This window comes from Fonsecaea erecta (assembly GCF_001651985.1).
Source record: "Fonsecaea erecta strain CBS 125763 chromosome Unknown Scaff2, whole genome shotgun sequence".
Lineage (NCBI taxonomy): Eukaryota > Fungi > Ascomycota > Eurotiomycetes > Chaetothyriales > Herpotrichiellaceae > Fonsecaea > Fonsecaea erecta.
The window spans coordinates 171,771-188,856 of record NW_017387245.1 but is presented as its reverse complement, the minus strand read 5'-3'; the positions used below and the strand labels follow the sequence as shown (position 1 = coordinate 188,856).

The 17,086-nt window shown below is 51.3% G+C and overlaps 7 protein-coding genes across 7 annotated transcripts; 4 read left to right on the top strand and 3 right to left on the bottom strand.

Annotated features, from left to right (window-relative positions):
• Positions 1-698: 698 nt before the first annotated feature.
• On the top strand, positions 699-1,783 carry AYL99_01832 (hypothetical protein; the record flags this gene model as incomplete). Its single annotated transcript, XM_018833348.1, has 3 exons — positions 699-714; positions 771-1,004; positions 1,059-1,783. 3 exons carry the CDS (start codon positions 699-701, stop codon positions 1,781-1,783), a joined length of 975 nt encoding a protein of 324 aa, XP_018695972.1.
• Positions 1,784-1,984: 201 nt separating this feature from the next.
• AYL99_01831 (hypothetical protein) lies at positions 1,985-2,818 on the bottom strand (the record flags this gene model as incomplete). Its single annotated transcript, XM_018833347.1, has 3 exons — positions 1,985-2,377; positions 2,430-2,542; positions 2,737-2,818. 3 exons carry the CDS (start codon positions 2,816-2,818, stop codon positions 1,985-1,987), a joined length of 588 nt encoding a protein of 195 aa, XP_018695971.1.
• A 366-nt stretch (positions 2,819-3,184) lies between these two features.
• On the top strand, positions 3,185-6,555 carry AYL99_01830 (hypothetical protein; the record flags this gene model as incomplete). The annotated part of the gene is made up of 2 exons (XM_018833346.1): positions 3,185-3,586; positions 3,634-6,555. The coding sequence occupies 2 exons, from the start codon at positions 3,185-3,187 to the stop codon at positions 6,553-6,555; spliced, it is 3,324 nt and encodes a 1,107-aa protein (XP_018695970.1).
• Positions 6,556-7,337: 782 nt separating this feature from the next.
• Positions 7,338-9,216, bottom strand: AYL99_01829 (hypothetical protein; the record flags this gene model as incomplete). The annotated part of the gene is made up of 3 exons (XM_018833345.1): positions 7,338-8,781; positions 8,841-8,920; positions 9,007-9,216. The coding sequence occupies 3 exons, from the start codon at positions 9,214-9,216 to the stop codon at positions 7,338-7,340; spliced, it is 1,734 nt and encodes a 577-aa protein (XP_018695969.1).
• Positions 9,217-9,424: 208 nt separating this feature from the next.
• Positions 9,425-13,107, top strand: AYL99_01828 (hypothetical protein; the record flags this gene model as incomplete). The annotated part of the gene is made up of 3 exons (XM_018833344.1): positions 9,425-9,592; positions 9,646-12,897; positions 12,946-13,107. 3 exons carry the CDS (start codon positions 9,425-9,427, stop codon positions 13,105-13,107), a joined length of 3,582 nt encoding a protein of 1,193 aa, XP_018695968.1.
• Positions 13,108-13,146: 39 nt separating this feature from the next.
• On the bottom strand, positions 13,147-14,220 carry AYL99_01827 (hypothetical protein; the record flags this gene model as incomplete). The annotated part of the gene is made up of 1 exon (XM_018833343.1): positions 13,147-14,220. One exon carries the CDS (start codon positions 14,218-14,220, stop codon positions 13,147-13,149), a length of 1,074 nt encoding a protein of 357 aa, XP_018695967.1.
• A 681-nt stretch (positions 14,221-14,901) lies between these two features.
• AYL99_01826 (hypothetical protein) lies at positions 14,902-16,719 on the top strand (the record flags this gene model as incomplete). The annotated part of the gene is made up of 4 exons (XM_018833342.1): positions 14,902-15,317; positions 15,373-15,497; positions 15,697-16,135; positions 16,200-16,719. 4 exons carry the CDS (start codon positions 14,902-14,904, stop codon positions 16,717-16,719), a joined length of 1,500 nt encoding a protein of 499 aa, XP_018695966.1.
• Between the last annotated feature and the right edge of the window lie 367 nt (positions 16,720-17,086).

The following is a 17,086-nucleotide window of genomic DNA, read 5'->3' as shown; positions in this document are numbered from 1 at the left end:
GGGAAATGCCACCTGCAATCCCGTGCTATATATTAGTGCATGAATGTGCATGAGTTCCTGGTCTACGAGGCGGATGCTGCTTGTAACCGACTTTCAGCGGTTCATTGCAGGTTCCTTAGAAGAGGTGAGGCAGCAGATTCTCGAAGCTATCCAGAGTTTGATGCAGGCCGCACCAATGGGAAGGACCAAGCCCGGCGAGCACAGTGAACAATCAGGTGTAGTCAAGTGGTCAGTGCCACAAGATAGAGGAGGAAGAGGGTGGAATATGACTTAGCAATGAAGGGAGGATGTGTGAGTTACTGGTGTGTGGGTGTGTGTGTGTGTGTTTGTGTGTGTGGCAGACGCACGAGACGTGTGGACAATTGCCCCTTTCAGAACGCCGCGTGCCCGTTGCCGCCTCCGACGCCGCCGCCGCGCCATCGTCGCCTTCACCCTGCAACAACCTGGATTCCTTTTGCACGAAATTCGCCGCAATTCCTGTAGCTTTTCTTTTCTCGTCACTCATGCCGCGTTCGTTACATTCTATCTCTCTGCAGCATTGCTAGCATTTCCCCGGAGTTGGGCATCATGACAGAGCGCTGCGACTCTTGCAACATTCCAAAGAATTTAACTTAGGCGCAGTCGCTCCAGCGCTCCAGCGCACCCTCTGCTTCCAAACCCGTGGCTGCGACCCTGGCCGGCCTGCATAGCTTTTTGCAATGCCGGGTCTACCTGGTATGTCCCTCCAAGCTGCGCAGGTAGCGCATCTCGCTAATGACGGAGCGGTACAGCTAGCATCGATCTTGATGAATGCATCACCCAACTGTACAAGAAAAACCTCCTGGCCGAATCCCTGATTGAGGCAATATGTGCAAAAGCAAAGGAGATGTTGATGAAGGAGAGCAATGTGGTCCATATATTAGCTCCTGTCACCGTCGTCGGCGATATCCATGGCCAGTTTTTTGACATGTTGGAAATCTTCAAGATCGGTGGCTTTTGTCCAGATACCAACTACCTATTCCTCGGTACGCTTGTGATCTACACATTTGGGAATGGCCTTGCTAATCGGGGCGTCGCAGGCGACTACGTGGACCGTGGTCTGTTCAGCGTCGAGACGATTTCTCTTCTTGTTTGCTTAAAGTTAAGATACCCCCAACGCGTCCATCTCATTCGAGGCAATCATGAATCACGAGGCGTCACGCAATCCTACGGCTTCTACACGGAATGCGCACGAAAGTACGGCAATGCAAATGTTTGGCACTATTTCACCGATATGTTCGATTTCCTTACCCTGAGCGTCGTCATCAACAATCAGATCTTTTGCGTTCACGGCGGCCTGTCTCCGTCCATCCACTCCATCGACCAAATCAAAATCATTGACAGATACCGAGAAATCCCCCACGAAGGACCGATGGCGGACTTGGTATGGTCAGACCCCGACCCGGAGCGAGACGAATTTTCGCTGTCGCCGAGAGGAGCTGGATATACTTTTGGCGGGGATGTGGTGAAAAAGTTCCTGCAAGTCAATAGTATGTCTCATATCCTTCGCGCACATCAGCTGTGTCAGGAGGGCTACCAGGTCTTGTATGACGATCGTCTGAGCACCGTCTGGAGTGCTCCAAACTATTGCTATCGTTGCGGGAATCTAGCGAGTGTTCTCGAAGTCAGTGATGCGGGTGATCGCTACTTCAATATCTTCGATGCGGCACCGGAGAATGATATCCATCGAAACGAGCAGCAACAGCAGCAGCAACAGACGCAGGGGAAAGATGGTCAAGGTTCTCACATTGAGTACTTTCTCTAGAATTTGAATCATCACGCCCGTTGGGTCAGGTTGGAGGCTCCCATGCACCATGCACAGCACAATCTCTCGAGCCACTCGCGACGAATTTGTGGCCCATGTAACCCCAATTGCTGGAAGCCCGAGGGTAAGACCAGCGTGACAGCAGCTTCGGTCGGACATGGTTGAAAAGAGGAGTCGGTGCCTCACGACGGCCATGCCCGATCACTTCCAGTCCTTGGCAATATCGAATGACCAGTTGAACTCGAGGTGTGTTTGGTTGTCGTCATCAGTAAATCTCGACTTTGCCTCGTAGTGGCCACGAGCAAGCATACCAGACGGAGCCTCTTCTTCAGCGAACTTCTTTTCATATGTGGGCTTATCGGTGGTGCTTGGCGCATAACTGCCGATCATCTCCTGGTCCTTGCTCACAGTGATCCCTTTTCGCTTCACAACTTGGATGTACTTCAGGCCGGAAAGCACTTGGTGGTGGACAGTGAAGACGGCCTTCATGCGGTACTGACAGCCTTCCTTGATGGTGAATGGGTGTTTATTGAGGGTTTCGAGGGCGCCGGGTTGAGTCAGATCGATGGTTATATCTGGTCGGCCTTCGACTTCCTATGGCTCTGGTCAGGCGTCATGAAGAGTGTGTGAATTCGGACGGGCTCACCAATGCAAGAGATTTAATGATGCACGTGCGAGGGTCGTTGGGGTCGCCGATCGTGTCGCCATTGCCTAGGCCAAGCGATTGCTTCCATCGTTTCATGGCGTCGTCGCTTTGGTCTGAGGGGTGTTGAGTAGGTCAGTGTCTGGGTCACAAAACCAACTGAGAAGAGGACACTGGTCTCTGTTGACGGTAGTGGTCCCAAACCATTCTGTAAATCCTGCGTTCTTCGACCTTCGTTGTTGCTACGAGACTGTGACAACAATGCCCCATACTGTCACCTGTGGGGGAAGCACACAGAAGGTTAACTCACCCAGTTGGTGATATTCCTCCAAAGTCTTCTTTTCCCCCACCTTGAATCCTGGTGTATGCTCGGCTTGAAGATCGTCAGCCATGTTCGCTGGCTTAAGACGGTGCTATCGTTGTGAGTATTCCCGGTCACAGAAGTAGTAGTCGTCGTGAAATTTCTTCGGAAGATTGTGCAATGAGTGAAAGTAGAGAGTGAGGTGTTTGGAGGGGCAGGACATTTGAAACCGTTTCAACGCTGACCTGAGGCTGGAGCCCAACGTCGTGGAGGTTGTGGCGGTCTGACCGCCTCAATATCACGCTAATTCCATAGTAGAAAAGCGCGTCGCGTTCACGTCACTGCTTGATAAGTGGTTCTCCGCGACTGCTCGTTCAAGTCTCCCAAGCCTTCAGCCACCACGTCCAGCACGCTTCTCGTTTGACTGCGATTCTTTTTTGACGACGAGGTCGTAAAAATGCCTGGACGCGTGGCTGATCAACCCAAGAAGAGGGTCTTGACGGATGCCACCAACACCCACAACGTCCTCAAATCCCCGCCGTCGGCGAAGAAGAGGAAACTGAACGGCAACGGACCTCATGTTTCCTTCCATTCATCGCAGCCCGGCCCAAATGGGTTCAAATCGAAGCTGGGCTCGTCCCAGCCTAAGAGCCAGTTTGAAACTGAAGTCCTCGAGAAGATGACCCAGGATATTGCAGGCTTGAAGGAGAGCAACTCGGAAAAAGACCAACAGTGGGAAAGACCAACTCTTAAGGACTTCAACCCTGACACGGATCCATTGAGATTTCAACAGATTGAGATTGAGGAAGGCACACTACATGGGGGGAAGATCGCCCTTAAGATGTTTGGTGTATCAGAGGTTCGTTGGCCACCGCGTTGAACCGGCCTTCGCTAACTAGTATCCAGACTGGCCACTCCATCCTCCTCCATGTCACTGACTTCCTCCATTACCTCTATGTGGCAGCTCCTGTCAACTTCCAACGCTCAGACGTGGAAGGCTACAAAGCATTCCTTGAAACTCAATTAGCCCAACACCAACCCACCATTCATTCTGTTCAGATGGTGCTTCGGGAAAACTTGTTTGGGTTTCAAGGCAATCAAAAGAGTCCCTATCTCAAGATTACAGTGACAGACCCAAAGTTTATCAACAGGTTGCGGTCTTCGATAGAAGATGGGCATGCCAATTACAAAGGGATGTGGAAGGGCGTCGAAAGTAAGATATTAACCTTCGATAACATTCAATATGTTCTTCGCTTCATGATCGATACCGGCATCACCGGTATGTCGTGGGTTGAGGTCCCGCCACAGAAGTATCACGTCCTCCCTCAGCATGACCGCCAATCCAACTGTCAGATCGAGGCATACTGTCACTATCGGGATCTCATCGCCCACGGACACGATGGGGAGTGGGCAAAAATGGCACCACTCCGAATCTTATCCTTCGACATTGAATGTGCTGGTCGTAAAGGCGTCTTCCCCGAAGCCAATCAGGATCCAGTTATCCAAATCGCGAACGTGGTCACAAGATATGGCGACTCGAAACCTTTCATCCGGAATGTCTTTGTACTGGACACGTGCAGCCTGATTGTGAATACGAAGATATTTGAACATAAGTCAGAGTCCGATATGTTGATGGCATGGAGACACTTCCTGGAAGAGGTCGACCCGGACGTCATCATCGGCTACAACATTGCAAACTTTGACTTCCCCTACCTTCTCGACAGAGCAAAACATCTTAAACTGACGAAATTTCCCTACTGGTCCCGACTGAAGAGTGTGGCATCCCAAGCCAAAGACACCAACTTCTCCAGCAAACAAATGGGTAATCGTGACACGAAAGCCACAAATACCAATGGACGAATTCAGCTGGATTTGCTGCAGCTAGTTCAACGAGACTATCAACTTCGCAGCTACACTTTGAACTCTGTCTGTGCTCATTTCTTGGGTGAGCAGAAAGAGGATGTCCATCACACCATGATTACAGAACTATTCAATGGAACTCCAGATTCGCGAAGACGATTGGCCGTCTACTGTCTCAAGGATGCCTACCTTCCCCAACGGCTTATGGACAAACTCATGTGCCTCGTCAACTACACAGAAATGGCTAGAGTCACGGGTGTTCCCTTCAACTACCTCTTAGCCCGAGGGCAACAGGTTAAATTCATCAGCCAGCTTTTCCGGAAAGCTCTAGAGCAGCAACTGGTCATCCCGAATCTGCGGAATGAAAGCACCGACGAACAGTACGAAGGGGCTACAGTCATTGAACCCATTCGAGGTTATTATGATGTGCCCGTTGCCACTTTGGATTTTGCTTCTTTGTACCCTTCCATCATCCAGGCCCACAATTTGTGTTACACCACGTTGTTAAATAAGAACATCGTCGAGAAACTCAACCTGAAAAAGGACGAAGACTATATTCTCACCCCGAATGGGGATCTCTTCTGCACTGCCAAAGTTCGGAAAGGACTCCTCACTCAAATTCTGGAAGAACTGTTGAGTGCACGAAAGCGAGCCAAAAAGGAACTTGCTATAGAGCAAGACCCGTTCAAGAAGGCTGTGCTCAACGGTCGTCAACTCGCTCTTAAAGTGTCTGCAAACTCTGTCTACGGTATTACAGGTGCCACTGTTGGAAAGTTGCCCTGTTTGGCTATTGCCTCCAGCACAACAGCATATGGTCGTCAAATGATCGAAAAGACGAAGCATGAGGTGGAACAAAAGTACACAATGGCAAACGGCTACTCGCATGACGCGCAGGTCATTTACGGTGATACTGATTCAGTCATGGTCAAGTTTGGCGAGAAAGATCTTTCAAAGACCATGGAACTTGGACAGGAAGCCGCCAACTTTGTCTCTTCCAAGTTCGTCAAGCCTATCAAACTGGAGTTCGAAAAGGTTTATTTCCCCTATTTGTTGATCAATAAGAAGCGATACGCGGGACTATATTGGACGAATCCTGAGAAGCATGACAAGATGGACAGCAAAGGCATTGAAACTGTCCGTCGTGACAATTGTCGTCTTGTCCAAGTCGTCATTGAGACAGTTCTGAAGAAGATCTTGATCGACCGTGACCTAGAAGGCGCACAGGACTATGTCAAGGAGACCATTGCCAACCTTTTGCAAAATAAGATCGACTTAAGCATGCTGGTGATTACAAAGGCGCTCAGCAAAAGTGATTACACCGCCAAACAAGCGCATGTGGAACTGGCCGAGCGGATGAAGAAGCGTGACGCAGGCTCAGCCCCAGCACTGGGCGACCGTGTTGCCTATGTCATGGTGAAAGGTGCCAGCGGATCTAAGAATTACGAGAACTCTGAAGACCCGATATATGTGCTCGAAAACAATGTCCCCATCGACACAAAATATTATCTGGACAATCAACTCGCCAACCCACTGCATAGAATCTTCGAACCTATCCTCGGCGAACGACGAGCTAATTCCCTGCTTGCGGGCGACCATACACGGTCCATCTCGGTTGCTGCCCCAACGCTCGGCGGGCTGATGAAATTCGCCAAAAAGACGCAGACATGCATGGGCTGCAAAAAGCCTCTCGTCAACGCCCAAGAATCCAAGGGCGCGGTGTGTGAAAACTGTCGTCCCCGCATAGGCGAATTGTACACGAAACATATCAAGAAAGTCGGTGAATTGGAGGTAAGGTTTGCCAGATTGTGGACGCAGTGTCAACGGTGTCAAGGCAGCATGCACTCCGAGGTGCTATGCTCGAGCAGGGATTGCCCAATCTTCTATATGAGAATGAAAGCGAGAAAGGAGGTGGAGGAACAAGGAAAAGAGCTAGCAAGATTCGACGCCGATGTTGGCGCGATTTGGTAGAGACGGCACTGAATTGAAGATGTAGGCGCTGGGGTGACATGCTCTGCTGACCACTGGCTTTTGGTGCTATTGACTAATATGATGAGTCTTTTGCTCTGCACAAGCTGCAATCCATCGCTGCAGCTGGAATGAATACTGTCAGTGCCAAACGGGATCATAACGGGGATTTCAAGGGCTGGGGCATCCCTGCTAGTCAGCCACGGCGGGTATCTGTTACCAATTGTGGGGTTATAATTATGGCATTTAGATCAGTATTTGGCAGTACGTGAAATTAATCAATGGATGGATGATGTCTTTCATCAAACGGCATGGCCACATCGATTGACGTTCTAGCTTCATGAAAACGACAGGTTCCGGCCTTTTCCTGGTGGACGGGCAACGAGGTTGGTTGGGACGCTGCGGTTACGCGCAGCCACATACCAAGTACGTAGACGCGGAACGTAAGGCACTATCAGAAAGAAAGGCCAGGTCATGATGGATGGTATGCGGTAGAGCCATCGAATGGACTGGACGCGAAACAGGCATGCTCCAGGGGCGCAAATTGTCATCTTCGGAAAGATTCATAGATACAAGGACATACGTTGCATCGTGGGACGCTGGAATGAGAGAGGTTGTCTAGGATGATGGATCATCGACTTGTTGTGTGAGCACTGCATAGGCTTATTTGACGGAAACTTGTGAGATGAACGAAAGCATCGTAGAGCCTGTCGTGAGTTCCAACCCGTATAGTTCCAATATACCCAGCCCCATCTTAGAACCTGAATCCACCACAACACCCAAGTCTAGAGGTCGGGGTCATCATCAATCAAATGTAACCTTGACACAGAGCTCGAACGCTCAAAATCATCCTCAAGCCTAGAATCCGGGTCCGGCATGGGCTCCCAACCAATTTCGGTCAACTCAACAGATGTGGACCTCCGATTCACTTTCAGGGCCTCTGTACGCACCTGCATCGCCACGATTGCTACACCTAGTGCATTCCATACGTCTTGATCTCTCTGGCTGAAATCCAATTCTGCGATAATCCGAAGTCGGTCGGCGTTGACGCTTACACCGCCTTGAAGTGAAGGTTCTCTGATAAGGGGAGACGGTGTTTGCTTTTCTAGTGTAGACGCTGGGGAGGAGTTAAGAGTAACAATGACAAGTACCGATGAGATAATAACGAAGCCGATGAGCGTAGGTAATGATGCGTCCTCTTCGACAACTCGGGTTTCGGTTGGGTCACTGAAGCCCGGGGGATCGGTCTCAATGCTTGGCAGAATATTCTGAGCTCTTTGATGGCGCTGCGAGAGCCGTTGTAGCTTATTCGCAATCTCCTCAAGAGTCTGTAGTGTAGATCGGCCCTTTTTTCTTGCGACGACAGCGTGGACCGGAATGTATTTGGTGCTTGATGCTGGGCGAAGTCCGACATCTGTCAGAGCCCAATAGATGTACCTTTTCACGGAGTTCTCCAGGATTCGTTCTCTCAAGGCCCCCGGGCTGACGTGGGTTCTGTCTCGAATGTCATGGCCAGCCTCGAAGAGTCGACGGAGGGCATGGCTCGCTCTGAATTGATTGTCTCGGAGGTTTTGGATGAGTGGTGGGTCTACCGAGTTCTCGTGCGCAAAGACACTGATCGGTAATGTGTCGAAGTCGATCATCCAGTTCTGGGGAAGGAGGGCTTCGAAACCACGATAGGCGAGGTGGAAGAACAATTCGCGTTCTGTCTGGGACCAAAGCCCTGAGTTGGCAGGCAAAGTCACAGCAGCAGCATGTCGTCTGGCTTCCTCCATGGCGTCGGTATCTATTGAATCGATCTTGCGCCGCGATATTGCAGTCGACACGAACGATATCGAGTCATCATCGTGAGACGTCGTGTGAGGGTCATGCACCGTGTCAGGGTCGACCTGCAGGGTGAGCGACGACATCGTCCGATTTCGAGGAGTTGATGGAGGCGGCATCAAGGTTCGATCCAGCTCTGCCTTTGTCCATATTGCTCTGCTGGGTCTGGACGAGCTCTCATCAAAATCAATTTCATTTGTGTGTGATGTGAAAGCGTCCCGGTCGACACTTATCGCACGTTTCTTGCTCTTAGGCTCTGAGTAATCCTCTTCCCTAGCCTTCCTTTTGCCCTTGCCATGGCCAGCAGAGTCGTAGGACACTTCACACCTTTCAGGACTCGGGATGTAGCCAGTGTCATCTCGCTGGCTCGAGGTGGTAGGGTCGTCAGAGTGGGATGGAGCAGCCCTTGGTGAGTTCAGCAGACTCGAAAGGAATCGAAAGGGAGAGGCAAAGGCTGATCTGACCATGATCGCAAAGGAGCGCCGTTGAGGATCGCAAAGGACGTCGTGAAGATGGCGTAGGGAAGAGGAAACGCAACAGTGAGCTGGCGGTGAGAAGCAACTAATCAGAACCGAAACAAATCGAGTGGTGAATGATGTCGGCTAGCACAAAGGCATGAAGAGGTCGTACACCAGGGCGAATGAGTCGCCGCAGCTTGAACATGAATGGCATGACTGAAGGGTCTGTCGGGATGGCCTGTTGCCGGACGCGGCGACCTAGTATAACCCTGGGCTTTGTTCTTCGGCGTGGAGTGGTATTTGCTCGCATCGAGGTTGGAAACAGGCACATTTGGGCTGGTTTCGGCTTCACGTCGACGTAGTTGGCGTGCGCGTTTTCCATTGGTGGAGACTCGTTGGGCAGCGTGAGCCGCGCCGTATCTGGACTAGCGTGCCGCGGCAACGCGCAGTCACGTGTCAGTGACCAGCCAAGTACCTTTGAGAGGATCTCGCTCTGCCTAGAATCCATATCTAAAAGGTTGCGGGAAGTCAGTGATAATATAGCCAGGTACCCTCCCCCAGTCCTTGTCGAAGTGGTCAAGCGTTGCCACATGGATGCAGCCGAACATGATCTGGACGCAAAACTCTACAAAGCTTCAAGTACCCTTCTTTCCGAAGTCCAGCACAAACTTCCATTGCTGTTGTACCAGCACGGGACAGGTCCATTAAAACATCGTCTTCGAGTCCTCGACTCAAAATGTGAAGAGCTGGTTCGATTGGTATGCCTGAATAAATATGTAGGTTGTTATTCGGATAGCTAACTCTGCATCAGCTCGATCGCTTTCAAGAATGGCCTCAATTGCTTGACCCATCTCTTTCCACATTGATCCAGCTTCTAACCGATGCCTTCGTAGGCTACCTCGCAGAATCGAGCAGTCGGTATGGCCCGACACAACAACATGGTTCCGTCTGTCCTTTGCCACGAGCGATATGCAGAATTCTCTACTCTTTTTGCAAAGTCAGGGGCTACAAAGTTATTGTTCGTTTACTCAATAATGAGCCTAAATACTTGGCTCCTATGCTGTCTGCTTTCACGGCTTGGAATACACCGTCGAAAGGCATGACCTGGGAAGAGCGATACGTCATGCTTCTTTGGCTCTCTCATCTGATGCTTGCGCCCTTCGAGCTGGCCACCGTGTCTGTCAGCAACACCGTCACAGCCCTTCCCGGTGACCTTGGTAATCTCCCTGGCATCGCTGGTGATGTCATTTCAGTTGCCTTTCGACAACTGGAAAGCCCGGGCAAAGAGCGTGAGGCTGCGAGTGTGCTGCTGGTGCGGCTGAGCCTACGAAGAGACATGCTAGCCCATAGACAGCCCATGAAGCTTGTGCATTACGCTTCTCAAAAGCTCCTTAGTGACACTGATCGGGTCAGTGTGAGTCCCTACAAAGCTTTGGGCCTTCTGTCGCTTCTTTACGGCATCACAAACTCTGGTTCGGATATTGAGGTTGCTTCTTATCTTGAGGACGTCTACAATTCGATAATGAAGATTGCCACAGCTGAGAGGAGCCACTTTGCCGCCATCAGGGACTCTGCCCCTGCAAGGAAATGGACCTTGAAGATTTTGCGAGCAGTTCTGCTGCATGCCGTCTCCTTGAGCTCAAGCCATCCTTCTCTGCAACCAAAGAGCCTGAAGACCATGCTTGAGGAGAGTATACAATACTTCCTCGATGCCCTCAGCGACAAAGATACACCAGTCAGAATGGCCGCGGCGAAGGCGCTGAGTGTTGTAACCCTGAGATTAGATCCTGACATGTCTGCAGAGGTTGTTGAAGCCATCTTGGGGTGTCTCGAAGAAAATGTCCTGTTAGAAGATCCCCGCAGCCATAAACTTATGGCAATAACCGATAGAACCATCGACGATCCCGCAAGTATGAGAAGAGTCATTACCGCGGTCGACCCTCTGAGATGGCATGGCTTGATGTTGACGCTTGCTCACTTACTGTTCCGCCGATCTCCTCCGTCTCAGATGCTTTCGGATATCATCCGGGCCTTGCTCTTGGGCTTGGGCTTTGAGCAGAGGTCCAATGTCGGAACTTCAATTGGTGTCGGTGTCCGGGATGCCGCTTGCTTTGGTCTCTGGGCTTTGGCGAGAAAGTACAGCACTTCAGATTTGAATGGCGTCCCATTCTTGGACTATGCTGAACCAAGTGAAACAGAGTGCCACAGTGTCCTACAGTTGATAGCCGTCAGACTGACGATATCTGCTTGCCTCGACCCTTCTGGTAACATTCGCCGAGGATCATCAGCGGCACTACAAGAGCTCATCGGTCGGCATCCCGATACAATCACTAATGGTATTTCGGTGGTTCAGGCTGTGGACTACCACGCTGTGGCGCGACTTTCCCGAGCCATGACTGAGGTCGCCCCACAGGCCGCTGCTCTTGGTAGTGTCTACCACAGAGCCCTGTTGGAGGCCGTGCGAGAATGGCGAGGAGTTTGTGCTGCCGATGTCAATCAGCGTCGCTGGGCTGCCTCGACTATTCAACTTCTCACTGAAACCCTTCCCGTGCCAGAAATCCCCTCGTTTGCAGAAGCCGTCATTTACCAACTCCTGGATCTTAAGCCTGTTAATATGGGCAGCACTGCAGCAGCAAGACACGGTTTGCTTCTCGGGCTCGCCTCTGTATTTGGCTCACTTACAAAGCTTGATCCCGAGACAGCATTGTGCTGGCTTGAGAAACGTGGAAACAAGGCTCTCGATTTGAAGATGTTAACCGGAAAGATCGAGGGCCGCACAACATCGGATATCGAGCTTGTCATGGAAGGAATAGCCACGCTCATTTCTAAAATCAGCAAATGCTGCGCGAAGGCAAAATTAAGGCCAGCGCCTGTGCTGCAATTGTGGGTTTCCGCGGCTGCTGGAGTTCTCAATCATTGCACCACAGCGGGGACGAGGGAGATCACTGTCCAAACAAGCGCCGAAGCATTTGTGGAGCTGTTCAGAATCCTTCCACTTTCCGCGGATGGCACTATGATCGAAGGGTGGCTCGAGGACACACGCCAGCCATCGGCAGCTTCTACCAGCAAAGGACGCCTGAAAACGCTCGGATTGATCTACGGATACCTGGCACAGGTTCAGTCTCATCATGGAATCCGGCAAAACATCGTGTCGTACACCATGGATATCGTCCAGGGACCATACAAAATCGAGACAAGAGTTGACGCCATGGAGGCTCTGGGTGTTATACTGGCCAGTGAAATACCAAAAGCCGACGAAAATATGACAAGTCGACTGTACAATGTATTCCAATGTGGTTTGACAGACTACACCAATGATCAACGAGGGGACATTGGTTCAACGCTCCGACTGCAGGCACTCGAGACCGTCGACATATACCGAATTCAGCTGGGTTCCTGTGAACAAGCTAGCACATTTTCGAAGGACGTGATGCCACTTGTTGTGAAATTGGCAGCAGAGAAGCTGGCCAATGTACGTTTCCGCGCGTGGAAATGCTTAGAAAGCCACTGGAAAACGGATTTGTCTCTACCACGCCTCCGGGATATTTTCCATTATTCTACTGATGTCTCCTCGGTCACATACTTTCAGCAATTGATGGAACTAATATGCATATCCTGGGCACAAAGAGCGCTCATTGTTGGGCTTGTTTCATCAGCAACCTCCGGCGCAGAAGATCTTTGTCGTGCTGCGAGCAACGCGTTTGTGTTACACATGCAGTCTCTTGATACGAAGCCGCAGGAAATGCTTGCTGAGACAGTTTCGACGATCGTTGTTGAAGAGCTTGCACTCAAGGCTCAAGAAGATGACCGCCAGGTTGTCCCTTTGCTTGACTTTCTGTGTTTCATCATCGATCAAAATCTATACGTTGTCGACTCGAGCAGACGTTTAGACAATACTAGTCTGGACTTATGGTCTGTGATGCAAAAAGTCCACAACTCCATGTCGAACCTCCAGAGAATTGAGGCTTCTCTGAATGTCTACTCGAGGATGTTGGCTATCGATGTCTATCGTGCCAGGGCGCTGGATAAATTGACACGGCAGCTGCTCCATCGCTGGCCAAAGGTACTTCCCACTCCTCCTCCGTGAACCACAAGTTGACTAACGTGTAAGATCCGCAACATTGCGGCGGACTTTCTCTATGTTGACTACCCCAGCCAGAGACTTGCCCTTTGCGACTGGAACGAACCGCTGGCCAGAATCAAGCCCGTCGTGCTCGAGATCCGAAAGCAGGTCGGTGCAGCCGGGGCGAGCTCCACTAAGTCAGCAGCCTGAAGGTGTGGGAGTTGTTGTGTTGATAAATTGCCATAGCAACTAGCTATCCAATTTACGCGTCTTCATACATCGAGCAACGGCTTTTTTGACTGACTTTTCGTTGTACTGCTCCCAAATATCGTACAGACTGATCAATTCCTGGGTGCCCTCGATCATTTGTTCAATATTGATGCCGGACTCGACCAAGAATTTCATGGTATTCTGTAACTTCTCATTCTCTTTGGTCAAGATTGTCGCCTTTCCTTTGTCTGAAGGCTGCTGCGAAGCTGGGTCATTTTGACCAAGAGACGGTGCTTTGCCATTGAGATTGGCCGCGCCTTGAGCGGCTAATTGGTTGGACATCTGCAGATTACCCAGGACGCTACTGAAGGGGGCGGACAGGCTCTGGCGGCCGGCGACTCCAAGAGATGCAAAGTGGCCGGGGTCCGGGTTTGAGAGGGTCTCATGGGGCAAGGGACGCAGTGTGCCGGCCGCCTTGGCAGACGGCAAGAATACCACCGCAAGGAACATTGCAATGATGGCAATAAGGTGTGGAGGACATGTCAGCGGCAGATCGGTCATGTAGCTGTCATTGATGATGGACCAAGCAAGGCCCAGTTCGTCATTGGTCAACTTGAGGTCTTGATTCTCCTTCAGCGCAATCAAGGAGCGGTAGGGGTGCCAGACAATTAATTGTGAGCGCATCTCCGAGATGAGGCAGAACTCCATCTCCCCGAGCCTCGAGACATCCCCCGGCACAAATTCGGGCCATGCCTGGCGTGCTTCGGCTGCAACCAGGCGGATGTGGTGGGGTGACTCCTCGGTTTTAGAGGCGAGATAGAAAGCTGTCGCGACAAGAAGGTAGAGGTTGACGTTTTGCATCGGGGTTGAGAGGAAATAGCGCTGCATGTAGACCATGGCAGTGGCAACACACTGCTGGCGGAACTGCAGCCTCTTGCCCAGCTGTAAGATCCTGTCTCTCAGGAAGATGAACATCAGCCTTCTGTCGGGGTAGGGCCACTGTTCCAGGATTTTGGAGTTCTCCTTCTCCAGATCATCACGGATCTCGAGCAGCTTCTCCGGTGTAAATGTCCAGAATTTGCGTTGGGTCGAGACCCAGTAGTTGGCCGCCATGCTCCTCGACGACGGCGTCGATGGCCACGAACCTCGTCAGAACCCGATACTGCGCCCCTTCTCAGAGCACAACGCCATACGTCAGGCTCCTGGCGCCATTCTTCTTGGTTGGGATTGGGATTCGTCAAACTTAGCAGAAGGACAGAGGTTGGGGAAGAACAGCGGCATTAACATGAGAAGTTGAGAGATGGCTTGGCAAAGGCTGAACGAGGCTGGCCAGTGAACACTGCACACGCCTGGGACGCTTGGTGGGCGAAATGGGGGCCAAATGGGGGAGAGAGGAGTGGAACTTCTCAGGCCTTCGGGGGTTTAGGCTAGTCTTAGAATTCCGTCGTCAGCGGCGCTGTGTGCAAATAGCTAGTGCGTACAAGAGCCAGTTAAGTAGGAACCCCACAGCACGTCACCCTCCCAATGCACACCTCAGCAATCCCTCACCAGCTGCCCTGCTTGTTCGTTTGCTACCCTGCCAAACAGAGCTTCAAGATTTACTTCCCTCTTCTATACTGCATTTCGCAGTCGGGCTGGGCCATTACCGATCCGTTACTTGGTCTCGCTAACATCTCTTTTGGAACGCCAACCCCTCAAGCAGTCACCCTCCGCAGCTTCGCTTGGTGAAGAGAAGGACACAATCATGCTCCCCCACAGATAGTCCTTCTTATCATTCCCAGCAACGGATGTAGCATGAACGGAGAGTCACATGAACGCCGCGATGAGCGGATTCAAGAGCTATGGCGCAACCTTGACACTCGAAACGAGGGCCAGCTGGACCTGTTGGCCCTCAAGAAAGGCCTGCGCAAAATCGACCACCCTCTGAAAAATGCCGATGCTTTGCTCAACGATGTCCTCAGAGCGGTCGATACGTCGGGAGATGGACGCATACAATACAATGAGTTCAGGGTGTTTGTGGAACATGCCGAGCGTGAACTCTGGCAACTCTTCGAAAGTATAGACAGAGACCACAGTGGCGCGCTGGACAAGGCAGAGCTTCGTGCCGCATTCAGCAGAGCGGGCCTGACCATAAGCAATGCAAAGCTCGATCAGTTCTTTGACGAGGTGGATGTCAACCATGACGGACAAATTTCCTTTGAAGAATGGAGGTATGCACATACACCTCTCTGGCCGTGTCCCGACAGCACTTAATATGGCGCACAGAAATTTTCTGCTCTTCCTACCTGCGAGTGCACCCACTCTCGGATCCCTTATATCATACTATTCAGCAACAGCAAACGTCAACCAAGAGGGCGATGTCCACATCAATGATACCCTTCAAGGATTTGGTAAGGACTACGTTGCCCCTTTGTTCGGCACCTACATTCCAGTCGCGACTGAACATCGGATGACCTTGAGTTACTCTACACTGCTTTGAGCCTCGAGAGTACAGAGTACCAAGTTCACAGAGACTCAGTCGTTTCATTTTCAGCGGTTCCACGCAGGATTTTCGTTCATCGTCTCTAACCTCATTGACGATGCTGACAGAAATCCTCATCCCATTAGGCTATTTCATAGCAGGTGGCTTAGCAGGCATGATCTCCCGGACAGCCACAGCACCGCTCGACCGACTCAAGGTCTACCTAATTGCACAGACGAATCCCAAACAGGCGGCGGTAGAAGCGGCCAAAAAGGGGGCACCTCTCGAGGTGGTCAAAAACTTTGCCCGGCCGCTGGTCGACGCATGTAAGGATCTGTGGCGAGCCGGGGGCATGCGCAGCCTGTTCGCGGGGAACGGACTCAATGTCGTCAAGGTCATGCCGGAGTCAGCGATCAAGTTTGGTGCATACGAGGCCGCGAAAAAAATGTTCGCCGAGCTTGAAGGTTCGGATCCGAAGCACCTGTACCCAACCTCTCAATTCCTCGCAGGCGGCATCGGTGGAGCAGTTGCTCAATGCGTGGTTTACCCTCTTGATACTCTGAAATTGTAAGCGTCAAATTTGGTCATTGCGATAATTCCTGTTCGGTGAGCATGGACTGACGAGAGATAGCCGCATGCAATGCGAAACGGTTGAGGGTGGCTTACATGGAAATGCCTTGATCGCTCAAACGGCACGGAAAATGTGGAAACAGGGCGGACTCAGGCCATATTATCGCGGACTGGGGATGGGTCTGGCTGGCATGTTCCCTTACAGCGCCATCGACCTATTCATCTTCGAAAACTGCAAACATTTTGTCCTGGCACGGAAAGCCAAGAGAAATCGCTGCCACGAGGAGGATGTCGACATGAGCAACCTTCTTACAGGCGTCATTGGAGCGACTTCAGGGGCGATCAGCGCGACGGCGGTTTACCCCATCAATCTCTTAAGAACAAGATTACAAGCCCAAGGCACAGTATTGCACCCACCCACCTACAAAGGCATTGTCGACGTCACGATCAGAACGATTCAGAGAGAAGGGACGAAAGGATTGTTCAAGGGAGTGACCCCGAACCTGTTGAAGGTGGCGCCGGCAGTCAGCATCAGTTATATTGTTTACGAGAACAGTAAGCAGTTGATGGGCCTCCGTTGATGGGAGGCACGCTTTGTGTAACCGGGATAGATATCTCCAGCAATGAATATTATGAGAGTACGTCCAAGGTAGACTTAATGAAGGATGAAAAGGAATGCCTCTGGTCGTTGATGTATGTCCTTGGAATGGCGTCAAGCCTTATAGTGATCCTCCTTACCCGAGATACGGCGGATCAACTTTGTCCCGAGGCTGCGACAAGGATCCTACACAATCCGTCGAGCCGTGTGCATTGTTCAGTCATTTTGCCAGGTGGTACTAAACACGCAAGTCTGGACCGGTGGCTGAAAGAGAGATGCTTTATGAATCTTTATTTGTGAATGTCCCTTGGTATGCTGATAATCTAAGAGCCGTTCCAGACCCCACAGTC